Here is a 15,240-nt window from a genome sequence, read left to right on the forward strand (position 1 = left end):
TTGGCAAGTGGTAAGCTCTGAAGATTTATTTCCACCTCAGTCCTTTCTCAGAGATCCTTCTCTTCCTTTCCCTGGCCAAGCTAGAGGGTAGTGAACATGTCTCATCTCCGTCCCAGCCAGAGTTTAGGGGCACAGAGACCACTGCTGCTTGACAGCCCATGAATATGTGACTCCGGGAATTTCCCATCAGACCTTCTGCTGTTGACAACACAATGTCCCCCTCCCCACCCCAACTTCAGTGCATCTTACATGAACACAGGGAAAGTAAAATGAGCCAAGAGGAAGTGATAGTCCAGAGGAGCCAAAATGTAAATAGAATGAGACAGAAGAAAGATCATTCAGGAATAAAAGAGAGAGATAAAATGACAAGCTGAAACAGAGGATAGAAAACAATAATCAACCACATTTATGTAGTTCTTGCTTTGTGGCACGCTATAACAGCTTTATGTGTGCTATCTCATTTGATTCTAAAAGCACTATGAAGTAGCATTATTAAGATGCTCATTTTATACACCATGAGGCTTGGAGAGGGAAAGTAACTTACTCGAGATTTTAAGTCCCCACACCATGAATCAGAACCTCACAGACTGATGAGAGGAGTTTGTGTCATTGCCTACGGTTCAGTCCTGCCTTGAGTGCTTGGGAAGATGGATGGAAATAATAATACAAGGAAGAAGGAAGTGAGGTTGGAGGAGGGAAGATGGATGAAAACATCAATTGGATTATTTGGGGCCTAAATATATGCGGATCTCCTAGGATATGACAAGAAATCATAAGAAAAGCACACTTTCAGATGAGAGAAAGGTATGACAGGAAGGAGAGGAAAGGTCAGCAGGCTTTCAGGTCAGGGTCATCAGCAATATCAGAGCAGCTATTCACCCTTCATTTCCCAGAACAAACGTCATGTCACTTTCATCCCTCTCAGCCCAGACAGACTCTCTTCTGTCAGTTCCCACGTCACTGCCTGAGGTCTAGAAGTGTTGATCCCTGTAAGCAATGTCTTTGGGACAGCGTCTTATCTTTCCCAGAAGAGGAAAAGAGAAAAAGAAAGCCTGGAGGGACTTCCCTGGTGGTCCAGTGTCTAAGACTCCATGTCCCCAAAGCAGGGGGTCCAGATTTGATCCCTAATCAAGGAACTAGATCTCACACGCTACAACTAAGAGTTTGCATGCTGCAACTAAAGTATCCCATATACCGCAACTAAGACCTGGTGCAGCTAAAAAAAGAAAAAAAAAAAAGAAAAAGAAAAGCCTGGGAAGGAGAGCTAAAGGGAGAGAGAGATCAAGAGAAGTAGTTCCATGCGGTCCCTTCCTAACCCCCATATGCACCATCACCTCTTACCTCAACTCAGGGCCAAGCCACAATCCTCTTGGAGGCAAAGTTTTAACTCACTTCAGTTTGGGCTTCCTCTTTTTCATGATGAAGTCTTTTGTGAAGGAAACAAAAATGGAAAATAAGGCATAGATAAAGGAAGAAATGTCAACACTAATCCTTACTTTCATTTCACACATGAGATCCATGCCTTAGGAAGAGTTTCATTAACTCTATCAGTGGTCAGAGAGCTGCTGTCTATATTTGAGCTGAGCTGTTTTCAATGGTCTTGATCATGGCTTTCAGTGAGTAGAGCCAGACAATCATGAGTCTGTAGCTTGCAGCAGGCCTGAAACTGCCAAATAAGTGAAACCCTGGGTTCCTATAATCATTGAGGATATTTAATAACATGAGTCTAGTAATATAGACTCAAATAACCATTGTGCAATGTAGGGTCCTGAGAAGCCTGGGTATTGTCTTCCTATAAAGAGCCAGAGCACCCTAATCAACTCTCTATATTCCCAACTGGTAGTTGTGTATATGCATACACGTACATAGGCTCATCTCACCATTTCCTCACTAGTGTGTAGTTCTCATGCCATATATTGTGAATCACTGTAGACAATCCTTTTTCCTCTCCATGAAATTCTGAAGTAACCCCCTTCAGGAATACTTGGGACCAGACCAACTACAAGTGTAATTGCTCTCAGAACTCAAGTGCTGTAAGACCAGCATGGAAACTGGTGTGGTGGGGATATAAAGGATATTGGAGTCAGACACATCTAGGTTCGTATCTGGGCTCTGTCACCTGCTCCTTTGTGCCCTTGGCCTGTCACTTAACATCTCTGAGATCAATTTCCTCATCTGTAAAATGAGGATAAAACCATCTGCCTCAACTCAGTGTTGGGCCCACTGGACACAATGATGCATAAAAACACACTGAACGGCATGCCCAGCGCACAGTGAACACCCGAATGGCACTCGCACCGATCCACCACACCTGACCCCGGGTCCAGAGGTGCACTCTCCCCATTGTTTGCTGGGCTGGGCTCCTTCTTCATCACTGCTAGTTTCAAATTTCCCAAGTTTCATTCATTCTAAGGAACATATTTTTCCTCAGCTTAAAAACTGAAATGGAGTATGTCTTGTGATCACTCCTCACGGGGTGCGTGTGTGTGTGTGTGCAGGGGGGACAGAATCTCCTGGTGGTTGTCACTTGGCTGCATGTGTCATGGTTGTTCATGTTAAATTATATACATAGGTCGTACTACCTGGGTTACATTTAATTGCCACTTAAAATGTGATATTAATGAATATCTTAAAGTCTCTTGTTGACCCTGTCTGGTAAGATTAAGAAATTTTCAGTGTAAAACTTGCAGAATGCACATCAGAGGCTTGGAAGAAGGTCCCAGAGACTAAAGTGGAGCACTCCTCTAAGGAACAGAGAATGAGGGCACAGAGGGTGATAAATACCACGTGGAAAATTCCAAGCTGTAAGAAAGCATTGAGCTATATAATTAGCTGCATTTTTCTTTCTCATTGGCCCATAAAATAATATCTTATAAATGATGGGTTTTAGATTTGATAAAATGCAGTGGTTGACTCTTGCTCATCCAGAAGTGGGTGATAAAGTGCACATTAAAAAAAAATCACTCTGACAAAGTGACAACATCCACATGTTGGAGGGTATATCTGCTGTTCATAAACACATACTACTCTGTATATGCCCTGTGGCCCTTTCCCAGTGCAGTCATTATGTGGCTCCCAGAATCCCTGGATATGAGAAAAAAGCCTCCAGAGGGCAAATGATCTCTCAGGGGAACAAGAGCAGCTTGGATCCAGGGCCACCGAGAGCGAGGAGAGGAAGGAAGGGTTCCAGGGGACTGGCCACCAAGACCAGGCCTGGCCCCTCACATCCCCTTTGCACCATGGAACAAAGGGTGGGATCAGCCAAGGAGCAGGAAATGAAATAGAATCTTTTATCTTCTCTGATGTGATAGGATTTTTGAAAATTGTTTGCTGCTAAGCACTTGTTCTGGAAATATTTTGATACTTTTGGATTATGCATATGGCTGGTAAATGTGTGCTGAATGTTACCTAGTTTTGTTGTAACTGTGGTTTGAGATTAATACTTTGTACACCAAAGGCCCCATCCCTAATCTCTTCAGTTATCTCAGTTAATTAGTCGGGACAGCAGTATTTAACAATTCTTAAAGTGTGTGAATTGTTCTGTGAAACCAATTGTGTGGCTGTACACGCACACAACATGTTTTGTCAGTAGTTCAAAAGCAGGGTCAGCTGTAACTATTTACTAGGCTTACTCTTAATACCTAGAGATAGTATTAAAGTTGTGGTATAGCTCTGTCTATATCAATATATATGTATCTCTCTCTCTCTCTCTATATATATATATATATATATCCATAGCCATATATACCTTATGTTCATAAAACTGGAAGTTTTAAAATTGCTTCATATGTGTAATATATACTAATATTTTCCCATGACATTAAATATCAGTATTTAAAAAAAAAAAAAGCAGTTACTAATCATAGTGTGGACCTGTATGGAACATCACAATCTCCTGTAAGATTTACCAGAACAAATTGCACCCAATGGTTCAGCTGGTGTTTGGGAAAAGATTTGCCCTCAAAGAGCAGTAGATGCTCCGAGGTTCACCCTCTGAAGAGCCCCTGCGCTCTGCTGCGTTCTCTCATGGGGGGATCACAGATCAGAAGCCGCTCACAGACCCCAGCCTTCTTAGCCAATGAGCAACCCTTACAGAAATAATGTGATGAACTCTGGTGATTCAAAATAACTCTAATTTGTGTGGGCTGGGCTTTCACAGGTGGTTTTTGTCTTCCTAATAATTTTATCCATGGATAGGTTTTTCAAACAGTTTTCTTGAGATATAATTTATGTACCATCAACTTCATTCATTTAAAGGGTTAGTACAATTCAATGATTTTTGGTGTATTTACAGAGTTGTGCAGTTGGCACCATAATCTCCTAATCTTACTTTAGAACATTTTCATCATTATCCATGGATACATTTTTAGTCAGGATAAATGTAAAACATGAATAATGCATTTATATCTCTCTTGTATCACCTTGTGACTGTTGAATTGTCAGAGAACGAATCATGTGAACATGGCCTTGATGATGAAAAGTCAGAGCAGAGGTGTTGGGGGGGAAATTGGCAATAGCATTATCATATTAATAAGCTGAACATTTATAGATCCTATGAAAATATTTTAAGAGTAAAACATGACTATGCAAATTCATTATGAAAGTTCATATTGTTTTGCTTTACTACTATTACATGTGCAGTAGAGGTCTATCTACAATATAGAACTCAAAAAATAAATTTTAGTACTAAAAATAGCTTAATTACATTAAAAGCTCAATGAATGTATGGATTATGGATTTACAATAAATATGTGCTGAATTAATGTGTGAATTAAAGCAGAGAAACAAATTAGGGTTGCTATAGGCCACCGTGGAAACACTAGCATCATTTCACAGATACACAGAACCCTTTGTTATATTATGTCCTAACAAGGATGGTGCATTAGTTTTCACCATCTAAGTTTATATTTTTTCCAATAATCTATGCCTTTCACCAGGCCCATTAAATGTCTTATACATTTAATTAAGCAAGTGAGATATGGAGTGCTATTACAGAGAAAGGTGTTTTGTGTGTTGTGGAGCAAGGACAACATAAAAGAATCGAGTTCTATTTGAGATGAACCCTAATTTATCCTATCACTTGCAGATTCTTCGCATCCCTTGTTTCTTTTAATTAGTGCTTTATCCTCTCAGTTTTTCTTTTTCTTCTTTTTAGTTCCAGTTAAGTGGAGATTAATTCAGCAGATAGTTACATCAGGTTGTACTTTTCTGCAGAATTATAGTACAGATTTTCATCTGAAAAGTATTGTTGGCTACTTTTAGTAAAACAAAACAGATTCCAAACTAAGTCTGATTACAGACCAGAAACCAATACCAGGATTTTAATGGGAAACCAAGCACAGAGAAGCAATGACTTGTAACATTTCAGGGATGGAATTACTTCAGCTTTGCTCTAGACTTCCATGATGTCACTAGGACCTCCCCCATCTGGGTAATGTTTCAAGAAAGACCAAGGCCCTGTTAGTGCTAAAAATAGTACAGCTATGAGGTCTCTTCACCCTGTGATGGTGATGATGATGTAGTTATTGGTTACTGGGAAATTTCTGGACCTTTGGCAGCTTGAGTTTTAATGGAAATTGGGAAGTGGAGAGAGTGGGAGCCAATGTGGAAGTGGTTTGGGTAGTTTTTCTGACCACTGAAATCAGAGAGGGCTTCTATAAATGTCCCTGAAAATGTTCTACGTGTTGGCTGTTTACTACTTTCATGGAGGCTTTGCCTTCCCTGGTATCTTATTATAGAACATTTTCAAAGCTGCACCAAAGCTGAAAGAATTCCACAGTGAACCCCCAGGCACTGACCATGTAGATTCTCCTGTCTTTTTCTTCTGTGTGTGTTGCTTCCGTAATTATGTGAAAGCTCCTGAACGATAGGTTTACCTGCCACATATTGGAGCTGGTCTCTGTAATACTACGTGGTGCTTAGAGATTCATTCCCTGTAGCACTTTGAAGCAAAGCATTTCCTTAGATTTTCCCCCAAGATTCTTAACACAGTAATAAACACATTTTTAGATTGGTCCATTGAAATCCTAGGCCGCAATTGTAGTTGAAACTGAGACGATCTAACTGTCATGGGCCCCTCTCTTCTGACAGTGTGGCTCCAGCTAACCTTTCCACTTTGAACAGAAAACCCTGTGTTCTAGATCTTCTCTCCCATCTGAAGAATCTAAAACGACTATCTCCATAAATTCATCCAATTCAGTCACTTATGGGAGAAAACTCGGGTAACAGTTTGAAAAATCAGAATTTAAAAATAATCCAGAAAACTTGTTTTAAACAAACTCTCAAATTATTTTTAAGAAGTTCAATAGCCAGGTATTAAGAATCTGTGATTTCTTGTTTGTTCCGGTTGAAACCAGAAGGAAATGAAACTATAAAGGAAAAGGGCAAGACGGAAAGAGGGTAGACATTTTGCCCTCAGATTATGAGGATTCATTCAACTCTCCTTTCCTTCTCCCTCAGGTTCAGATTAAAGTGGCAGGAGGCAGGCAGTCACTTACTGTGGAGAAGTGAGGCTGAGTTAGATCTCTGGAGATCTCCCGGATGTCTACGAGGAGAATAGTCTCCAAATAGCACGTTTTCAACTCTTCTCACATTTCTTTGGCAGAAGGTGCTTTCAGTCTACTGGGCAGGCAACTAACCACTTAGTAAAGAACACAGGAGGCCAGGCTGCCCTGGGCATTGTTCTCAGGCTCCCACATCATAAAGCGCTGACATAGTCTCTGAAGTAAGAGCAGAGCAGACCTGAAAGTAGCACCTGGGCTTAGACGTCGCCAGCACTCCTGGGGAGCCCGCCCAGCTCCGGAGCTGCAGCTCTAGTTGCTGTGTGAAGATTTCAGAGGCTTCCCTGGAGAGAAAAGACCATTTAGTCACAGGATCACCATGGAAAAGATACCGTACTGAGGAGTGGAAAACACTATCATTTATCATTCAAGTGATCATTTGTCCTTCAATCTAACTACATCCGAATTTTCAGACTTTAAACATACTAATATTTAAGCCACTTTGAGCTTCTGTGAAGAAAATCTTCAAAAGAAGGTGATGTTCTTAGAGGGCAGAGCCCTTTTTATACCCCAGTTCAGTTCAGTCGCTCAGTTGTGTCCAACTCTTTGCGACCCCATGAACCACAGCACGCCAGGCCTCCCTGTCTATCACCATCTCCCAGAGTTTACTCAGACTCATGTCTATTGAGTTGGTGATGCCATCCAGCCATCTCATCCTCTGTCATTCCCTTCTCCCGCCTTCAATCTTCCCCAGCATCAGGGTCTTTTCAAATGAGTCAGCTCTTCGCATCAGGTGGCCAAAGTATTGGAGTTTCAGCTTCGGCATCAGTCCTTCCAATGAATATTTAGAACTGATCTCCTTTAGGATGGACTGGTTGTATCTCCTTGCAGTCCACGGGACTCTCAAGAGTCTTCTCCAACACCACAGTTCAAAAGCATCAATTCTTCAGTGCTTAGCTTTCTTTATAGTCCAACTCTCACATCCATACATGACCACTGGAAAAACCAGTGTTTTTCCTTTGTTCGAAAGGTAATGTTTCTGCTTTTTAATAGGCTGTCTAGGTTGGTCATAACTTTTCTTCCAAGGAGTAAGTGTCTTTTAATTTCATAAAGGATCTTTATATCTCAGCTTCTAGTATATTCTGACACAGGCTGTGGTAGGCACCCAACCCAATAATTGTTTGTTGGATGAATGAATGAATGTAATGAAACACAGTATTCTCTGTCTGAAGATCTCCTCCCTCCTGAAGAACTGTCTTTGCTTTTCTGTGTGGCTTTCCTGTCAGACTGTCCTTCATCTTTGTGTTATGGTCGAGGGCTGCAGGTGCTCACCCGTCTAGCCACCTCCTCGCTTGCTCCTGAGGATGGAAGAGCATAAGGGGGATACTAACCAATCACTCAGGACTGGAGGGTGTTACCTTGGTGAATTCACTTCACTTGGGTCACCATATTGCAGGCTCCAACACTTGCTTTGCACAGGGCCCAGAGAACATTCAGTCTCTCAAATAAATATCGTCTGAGTTTTTGAGTGGATAATAGGGTTTCTATTTCCTTAAGAACTGTAACTTCCATTTGGGACCAGGTGCTGGGGTCAGGGAGATTACAGCATCCACTCCCATAGGATATATATCAAGGCAGCTTTCCCAGAATTAAGAACTGGATGTATCACTGGGGTGTCTACTGGCAGCAGACTCTGGTAATATCTTTCCATGTATAACTGGCTCCGTCTGCCAACAAGGGCAGCCTCTACATGTGCGAGATCAAAGGATTTCCTGTTATTTTTGCCTCAGACACTCCCTTTCCTGCTTCTATCCGGAATGCCCTCTTCTGGATGGACAAATTCTTGTTCTAACTGTGTGAGTATCATTGGCTAGATTTCCTGTCACTCATTTCTTCATTCAGCATATTTGTTGCATGATCCCGGGCCATTTTCCGTGCTTCCTGCATCAGGGCCAGGAAACATTTTTGCATAAATGTGATCTCATCTCTTCCATGTTGTTGTTACTAATTCTGATGTCTTGATGAAATGCTTCTTTCTCACTTCCATTTTTTTTTTTTTTCCTACCGGTATCTTAAAAACATGAAGAAACAGCAAAGGAGGGAAATCAAAATCATGGTATATTTTAAATATTCATCTTTAAAATATTAATTTTTTTTAACATGCAGAGTATTAAATCATACTTATAAACTGTTCTTGGAGATGATGCCATAGTTGCGAGTTTGAGGCACTCTGCTGAAGTGAGGTCCATACCAATTAGCCCTCCACCCTTGTGCCTCACGAGATGTGCCCACTTGCTCATGCCTGCGTAGGGTCCCCTCTGCTGCATGTTCTAAGCATGGGATATGAAGTTTTCTTGTCAGGTTCTGTCTCCGGCTCCCTGCTGAGTACTATCCAAGGTCAATTCTGTCGCTAAGTTTAGTGACGAGTACCTACTCTTTCCTAGGCACCACATCAAGCTGGGGCTCCAGAGGTGAACAGCCTCTGCCATCAAGTTGGGGAGGGGTGATGCCAATGGGATGCAGTGAGAAGTGGAAGCACAGATAAGGAGGACTTAGTCCAATTTGGGGATTCAGGGAAGGGTTTCTGGAAGAGTTAGTGCCCAAGGTTAATCTTGAAAGATTAGCAGCCTGAGCAAAGGCGCTGAGGCATAAAATGACAAGGTTTGAAGGGGAAACTGCAAATGGTCTGGTGTTAAGTGAAGTGGCGGGGGGGAAATGAATGTAGATGACGGAGGGGCTAGATCATGGGGGACTTTAACCGCGGCGACTGGGGCTTGGACTTCATTTGTTGCAGTTTTCTCATGAGGAGTTTAGTACAGAGAGATTTATGGCTCTGGATCAACCACTTTGGTAGCAGCGTGAAGGGTGAATTCGGGGAGGGCAATTCCAGAGGCGTCAGATTAAGATGGTAGCAGTGGGACTAGAAATGAGTGGGTTAATGTAGGAACTATTAGTAGAGTTGACAGAACTTAGTGACTAATCAGATGTGGGAAGTGAGAAGAAAGAATGACTCAGAGGTTTCTGGTTTGGGAAACTTGGGCAAATGGTGGTGCCATTAACCAGGAAATAAAATACAGGCAGAGGAACAGGTGTAGGAAGCAGGGAGGGTGGGTTCCTTGTCTGCAGGAGCCCCTGTCTAGAGTGGTGCCTTGTATTCAATAGGTGTTTACTAAATAAGTCCTTATTTTTTAAACTTCAGTGGCTTCCCATGCTATTAGGCTATTAAGGTGTGTGTGTACTTAGTATCACACCCAAGAGCCTATACATGTGTGAGCATGATCTTACTTCATCCTGGCTTCAGTCGTCCCCAACTATATTTTAGATCCTGCCCCCTCCCTCATCATGTTTCAGTCTCCTTTCTGGGGTTGTATTCTATAAGCCCTTTCCTCTATCTGAATGCTCTTCTCTCAGTTAACATGAGGGGCTTATTTTCTGCTCTGAGCTCAAATATCACCTGCTTAGAGAACCCTTTCCTCACTTCCTGGACAAGGGACTGCCTCCCAGCGCCAAATCCACCACGGTATTCCGCAGTGCGGAATACAGTGGGAGCTGGGGCTGGAACTCAGCTAGCTACATTTCTGGTTTTTTCTTTGCCAGCTGGCTTCCTGCTAGGTTCAACAACAGGCTGCATTAGACTATGGGAACTTGGAAAGCAGAGGGTGGGAAGAAGGGACTTATGTTCCTTCCGGATTGTTTTTGGATTCTGTGTGTGTCACCCTGGCAATGGCAACTGGTTCTAGCCATTCAACATCTGGGCAGTGCGCTTTCCTTGGAGGGTTGAGCCCTACCTCCCAGGGGTCTGACCTATGAGCTTCCAGATTCTGATAATTCTAACCTTTTCCTCCCATCTCCCCAGCCCTAGTTGTGGTATCTGCTTCCCATAGTTATTATCTCTGACATCTCAGAGTTTCCTTTGTGCTTTTCCACACGTCCAACACAAATTTAACTTAGTACTCCTACACTGAAGTCTCAGTGTGATTTCTGCCTTTCCTAACTGCTGGACCCTGACACTACTGAAGGTGATTTAGGCCTCCATCCAGTTACTCTCTAACATATAATAGGATTTTCTTCATAGACTTCTCATAATCTGTATTTACTTTTTTTTTTTTTTTTGCTTTTTCATCATCTATCTCCTTTTGGATACTAGAGTTTTTGTCTCATTTATCATTGTATCCCTGAATCTATCATGGAGCCTGACATATTGTAGGAACTTAATATATGCTTGTTAAATAAATTATTGAATTATTACAAAAGACTACAGGAGAAATATTGCTAACTGACTGTAAAAAAATGGCCAGAATTGAGCAATTTTTTAACCTCTTGGTTCTAAGTCAAGTTATTAATGAACCCTATAAAAATACAACACTATAACAGAGAGTAGAGGTCCATGCTTCTTATAAGGCTATTAGAATACAATGCATTATTTAACACAGATCCATCATCACTGGGATAAGATACACAATTAATTTTCTTTGCATTTTATGCTTACATAAATCCCCACTTTCTATAACTAGGAATGATAATAACTTACCTATTAGGGTTTCATGAAGATCAGGAGTTAATTATGGGTTAGATCCAGAAAGTTTTGTTGGTTAGAAAATAACTTCAAAAATAAAAGCCATCCAAAGAATCAACTTGCTGTAACATGCAACATCACTTCTTTTATTTAAATATCAACTATAATACTAAGACAATCAATCATAATATGCCATATATGCATAATTCTAAAATGTTGTTCAGTTGCTCAGTCGTGTCCAACTGTTTGCAACCCCATGGACTTCAGAATGCCAGGCTTCCCTGTCCTTCACCATCTTCCAGAGCTTGCTTAAACTCATGTCGGTCGAGTCAGTGATGCCATCCAATCATCTCATCCTCTGTTGTCCCCTTTTCCTCCTGCCTTCAATCTTTCCCAGCATCAGGGTCTTTTCTAACGAGTTAGCTCTTCACATCAGGTGGCCAAAGTATTGAAGCTTCAGTTTCAGCATCAGTCTTCCTAATGAATATTGAGGACTGATTTCCTTTAGAGTGGCCTGGTAGCCTACAGTCAATGGGGTTGCAAAGAGTCGGACACGACCTAGCAACTAACACACATCCTTCCTTCTTGAAATTCTCTTCCCTGGTTTTGTGATACTGCAGCACCCTGTTCATCTCTTCTACAGTTTTTCCTTTCATTCCATTCATGACTTTTTCCAGCAACATTTCAAAATAAGATGCTCCACAAGCCTGTCTTGTTGGCAAGTCCTTTTTTGATAAACTTTCCTATTTACCCTTACATTTCAAATATCACCTTTATGTGAGTGATCCCCAAGATTAAATTCAGCCAGCATCTCTTTTGGGAACTCCTAACCTATATTTTCAAATGCCAACAGGACATGGCTACCTTAGGGCTCCTCTGGCATCTCAAACACATGTCTAAACTTACCAGCTCCTGCAGAAAATCCATTTTTCTGACTTTATTTTTTGGGTAATTGTTGAACATGTTCCCAGTCAGCCATGACAAGAGACTTTGAATCATGTCTTCTTTGTTTGACTTCCTTTCCTAAACTTTCAATCAGTCATAAAATTCTTTCGATTTTTCCTGTTCAAAGGTGCATTCAGCTGTCATGACCTTCCCATCACCATCACCTCCACCACTATAGTTAAGGCTGTCGTCACTCCTCACCTGCACAATCACGATCAGTTCTTAATTGGTGTCTCTTGAATTTTTCCCCCAATCCAATCTATCCTGTTCAATGCTGCCAGAGCAACTTTTCCAAAAAAAAAAAAGGCTCTGATCCTATACTTCCCTGATCAAGAATCTCTAGTGGTCTAATTGTCTCTAGATAATCTGGACTCCTTACCCTGGCATTTGAGAACTTCATAGTTTGGGCCTCAAACATGTACTTTTTGGTTTTACAAATATATCAGTTTTCTGTTTCTATGGCTGAGTTTTTAGGAATATGGATTCTGAAGCCAGATTGTTAAGTCTGAATCCTGGCTCCTCCTCTTACTAGCTGTGTCACCACGGACAAGTTCCTTAACCTCTCTGTGCCTCTGTTTTCTCATTATAATAGGAATAGTAACACACCATTGCTGTGAAAATGAAACATATGAAGAATACTTAGAAAAGTGAATGGCACATATTAAGCTCTGTATAATATGTTCCATGGAACAAACAGTTACATATGCCTACACTTATGTACATACGTCAGAAACTCTAAGGACTTGGGGGTGTCAGTAAACAAACAAAAATCATTGCCATTGTAGGTCTTACATTCCGTAAAAAAAGTTATTATTAATTATACATAATTCTATTTTTGGAATGCCCTTTCTGCATTATTCTTACCCTTTGAAATCTTATCTTAAAAAGGTTCCCATCTGAACACCTCCAACTCTTTAAATCTGAATTATATTAATAGCATTTATCACATTCTACAATTCTATCATGTACTATGAAATATCAAACACATCAAATATTATGCTTACTTTCACATGTTTTTTTAGTCTTTCTTGACAGAATATAATGTCAGCTTTATCCCTATTCATCCTTGTAAAACTCAAGCACACAATAGATGCTTCATAGATGTTTCTTGGATAAATGGAGGTAAAGAACTCTTTGCATCGGTTTTCATTTGACCTCAATTAACCTTATCTTTTTAAATTGAAAATATACATTTAAAATAAAGAACATTTTATTTTCAGTTTTGGAAATATCAAGTATCAGTATTAAATATTTATTGTTCACAACTTGACTTTATTCATCACCATCATTTAGCTTCTGGTTCACTAGTAAACTAATGTTTGTTGTTTGGTTTACTAACTATACAGCATGTTAATGTCCCAGGTTACCACTGTTTGAAAAGTGCCCTTAAGTTAATAAAGAAGCCATTGTGGACAGCATATATTTTATTTGTTGTATTTTCTGTGGTCATACAGATTTTTCCCATTTCTTACTTCCGATCATGATTTTAAAAAGTCCAGGTACTTATTGGAAATTTTTTTGTTCATTACTTATTTTCCCTCCTAGTCCAAAAAACTGTAGATGTTTGATTTTTTTCTATGCCATCTGAAAGAAAAATTTAGTTTCTCCAGCTATGGCTGGGAAGACCAGACCAACTCCAGGTTCTTCCCTACTTTCTAGTCTATATTTGTACAATGCTACAGTAAAATATAGACTACCCTATATTTTAAAAACACTTCTTTATACCACTTCACCTTGCTAAGCCATCTTAACTACTGCTTTTATCCAAGCAGCACCCCATCAGAATGGCATGATAATCTTCTCTCTCTTTTTCTAAATAACAAGGCCGACACAATGGATTTTAAATAATGACCAAGGATTTTTTTTATTCATTAAGTTTCAGTATCATTACAGAAAATGTTATGGTACAGAGTTGTTTAACATTGTTTTTTCTTTGCTCTTGATTTCCACATGAATGCTGGTAACACTAATATCTGTACAAGATCAGTCTTTGATTTTATTTTTTGTTCTGTACAATTTTAAATGTATTGGTTAAAAAGGCTGTCAGCACTTAAGGAAGCATTTTTTCCCCCAGTTTGTTTGTTCAAATAAAAGGTATCCAGTTACTGCCCAAGAGTACTGTGCCACGAGGCTACTGGGATGAGAGAGGCTCCTCCCCGGACGCTCTGCGGGGATGGCTCTCCTTGAGGCCGGGCAGGGCCACCTCCCAGTCACTCTTTGTTTGGCACTGTGCACATAAACACGATACATGATAAAGAACAAGCAGAAGCTCTCTGTAAAGCAGTTATGAAGCATACTAAGAAGGGAAATCCAAGTGTTGCCTACGCTAGTATAAATAAGCAGACAGCCTTGATTTAAGAGCATAAGTAGTTGTATTTTAAAGATGAGAAAAACACAAGTTCTGCAGGCACCTACTGCTGTCTACTAAAAGCTATCGCTATCAGACCTAGCATTGAACACACAAAGCAATTTGCAAGAAAGGAAAAATTTGCTTTGATATAATCAGAATAGAGTTGTCTGTTAAGATTTATTTTTAGGTGTTTTTTTCTTTAAAAGGTATTTAAATTCTTTTGAAATATAGTTCAAGATGTTGACTATACAGATTAACTTTTATCCAAATCAGAAAAACTAGCTGTGCCGTTGCATATTACAGGATACAGTCAATGATATGTGGACATGCATCAAAGCTTTCTCCCACGGGTGACCGTCATAGCCGTCCGATGACCATGACGTCCACCACCTCGCCCTTGTGGAGCTCCACGTACTGCTCTGTCTTTGGAGGAAGCATCAGTAACCCGTTGGCGCTGCGCATGCTCATCAGACGGCTGCTCATCTGATTACCTAGGAGGAAATACCTTATTACAGCGGCAGCAGCGTCACAGGGTATGCATGTGGAGCGCTTGTAGTTCTTCTCAAAATGAAAACTGATGAACAGAAACACAGGTCTTCAAGAGGAAGAAAGACGATCCGACTTCCCAGTATCTTTTTCAGGTGACCTAGCTACTGTACCCTACTACCTTCTCATTGAACTTTAAAAAATAAACATTAAAAAATATTGTTTAAGAGAAGGAAACCAAAATTTTACAGCACTGTGGAAAAGGCCATTGATTTTCTCAATTCAGGCTAACGTGTGATGTGTGTCTAAAAGAGAGGCTTCTAAAACCTATTAAAATAATTATGATAATAACAGCAGTGGCTACCATTTCTTTTGTATTTACTTAAGTGCCAGACAAGGTAGTAGGCATTTTACTTAACTACTTTATTTAATTCTCGACACCT

The 15,240-nt window shown here is 40.4% G+C and overlaps 1 protein-coding gene across 5 annotated transcripts in view; it reads right to left on the reverse strand.

The window, feature by feature from the left end:
• Positions 1-13,799: 13,799 nt before the first annotated feature.
• Positions 13,800-15,240, reverse strand: part of GPHN (gephyrin) — a 547,122-nt gene continuing 545,681 nt past the window's right edge. For all 5 annotated transcript variants that reach the window (XM_040226253.1, XM_040226252.1, XM_040226254.1 and 2 more), the window contains one exon: positions 13,800-14,802. In XM_040226253.1, the coding sequence (XP_040082187.1) occupies positions 14,669-14,802 (134 nt within the window). In that variant the 3' untranslated portion in view covers positions 13,800-14,668. The remainder of the gene's footprint in view (positions 14,803-15,240) is intronic.

The sequence above is a fragment of the Oryx dammah genome, unplaced genomic scaffold, assembly GCF_014754425.2.
Source record: "Oryx dammah isolate SB20612 unplaced genomic scaffold, SCBI_Odam_1.1 HiC_scaffold_26, whole genome shotgun sequence".
Classification (NCBI taxonomy): Eukaryota; Metazoa; Chordata; class Mammalia; order Artiodactyla; family Bovidae; genus Oryx; species Oryx dammah.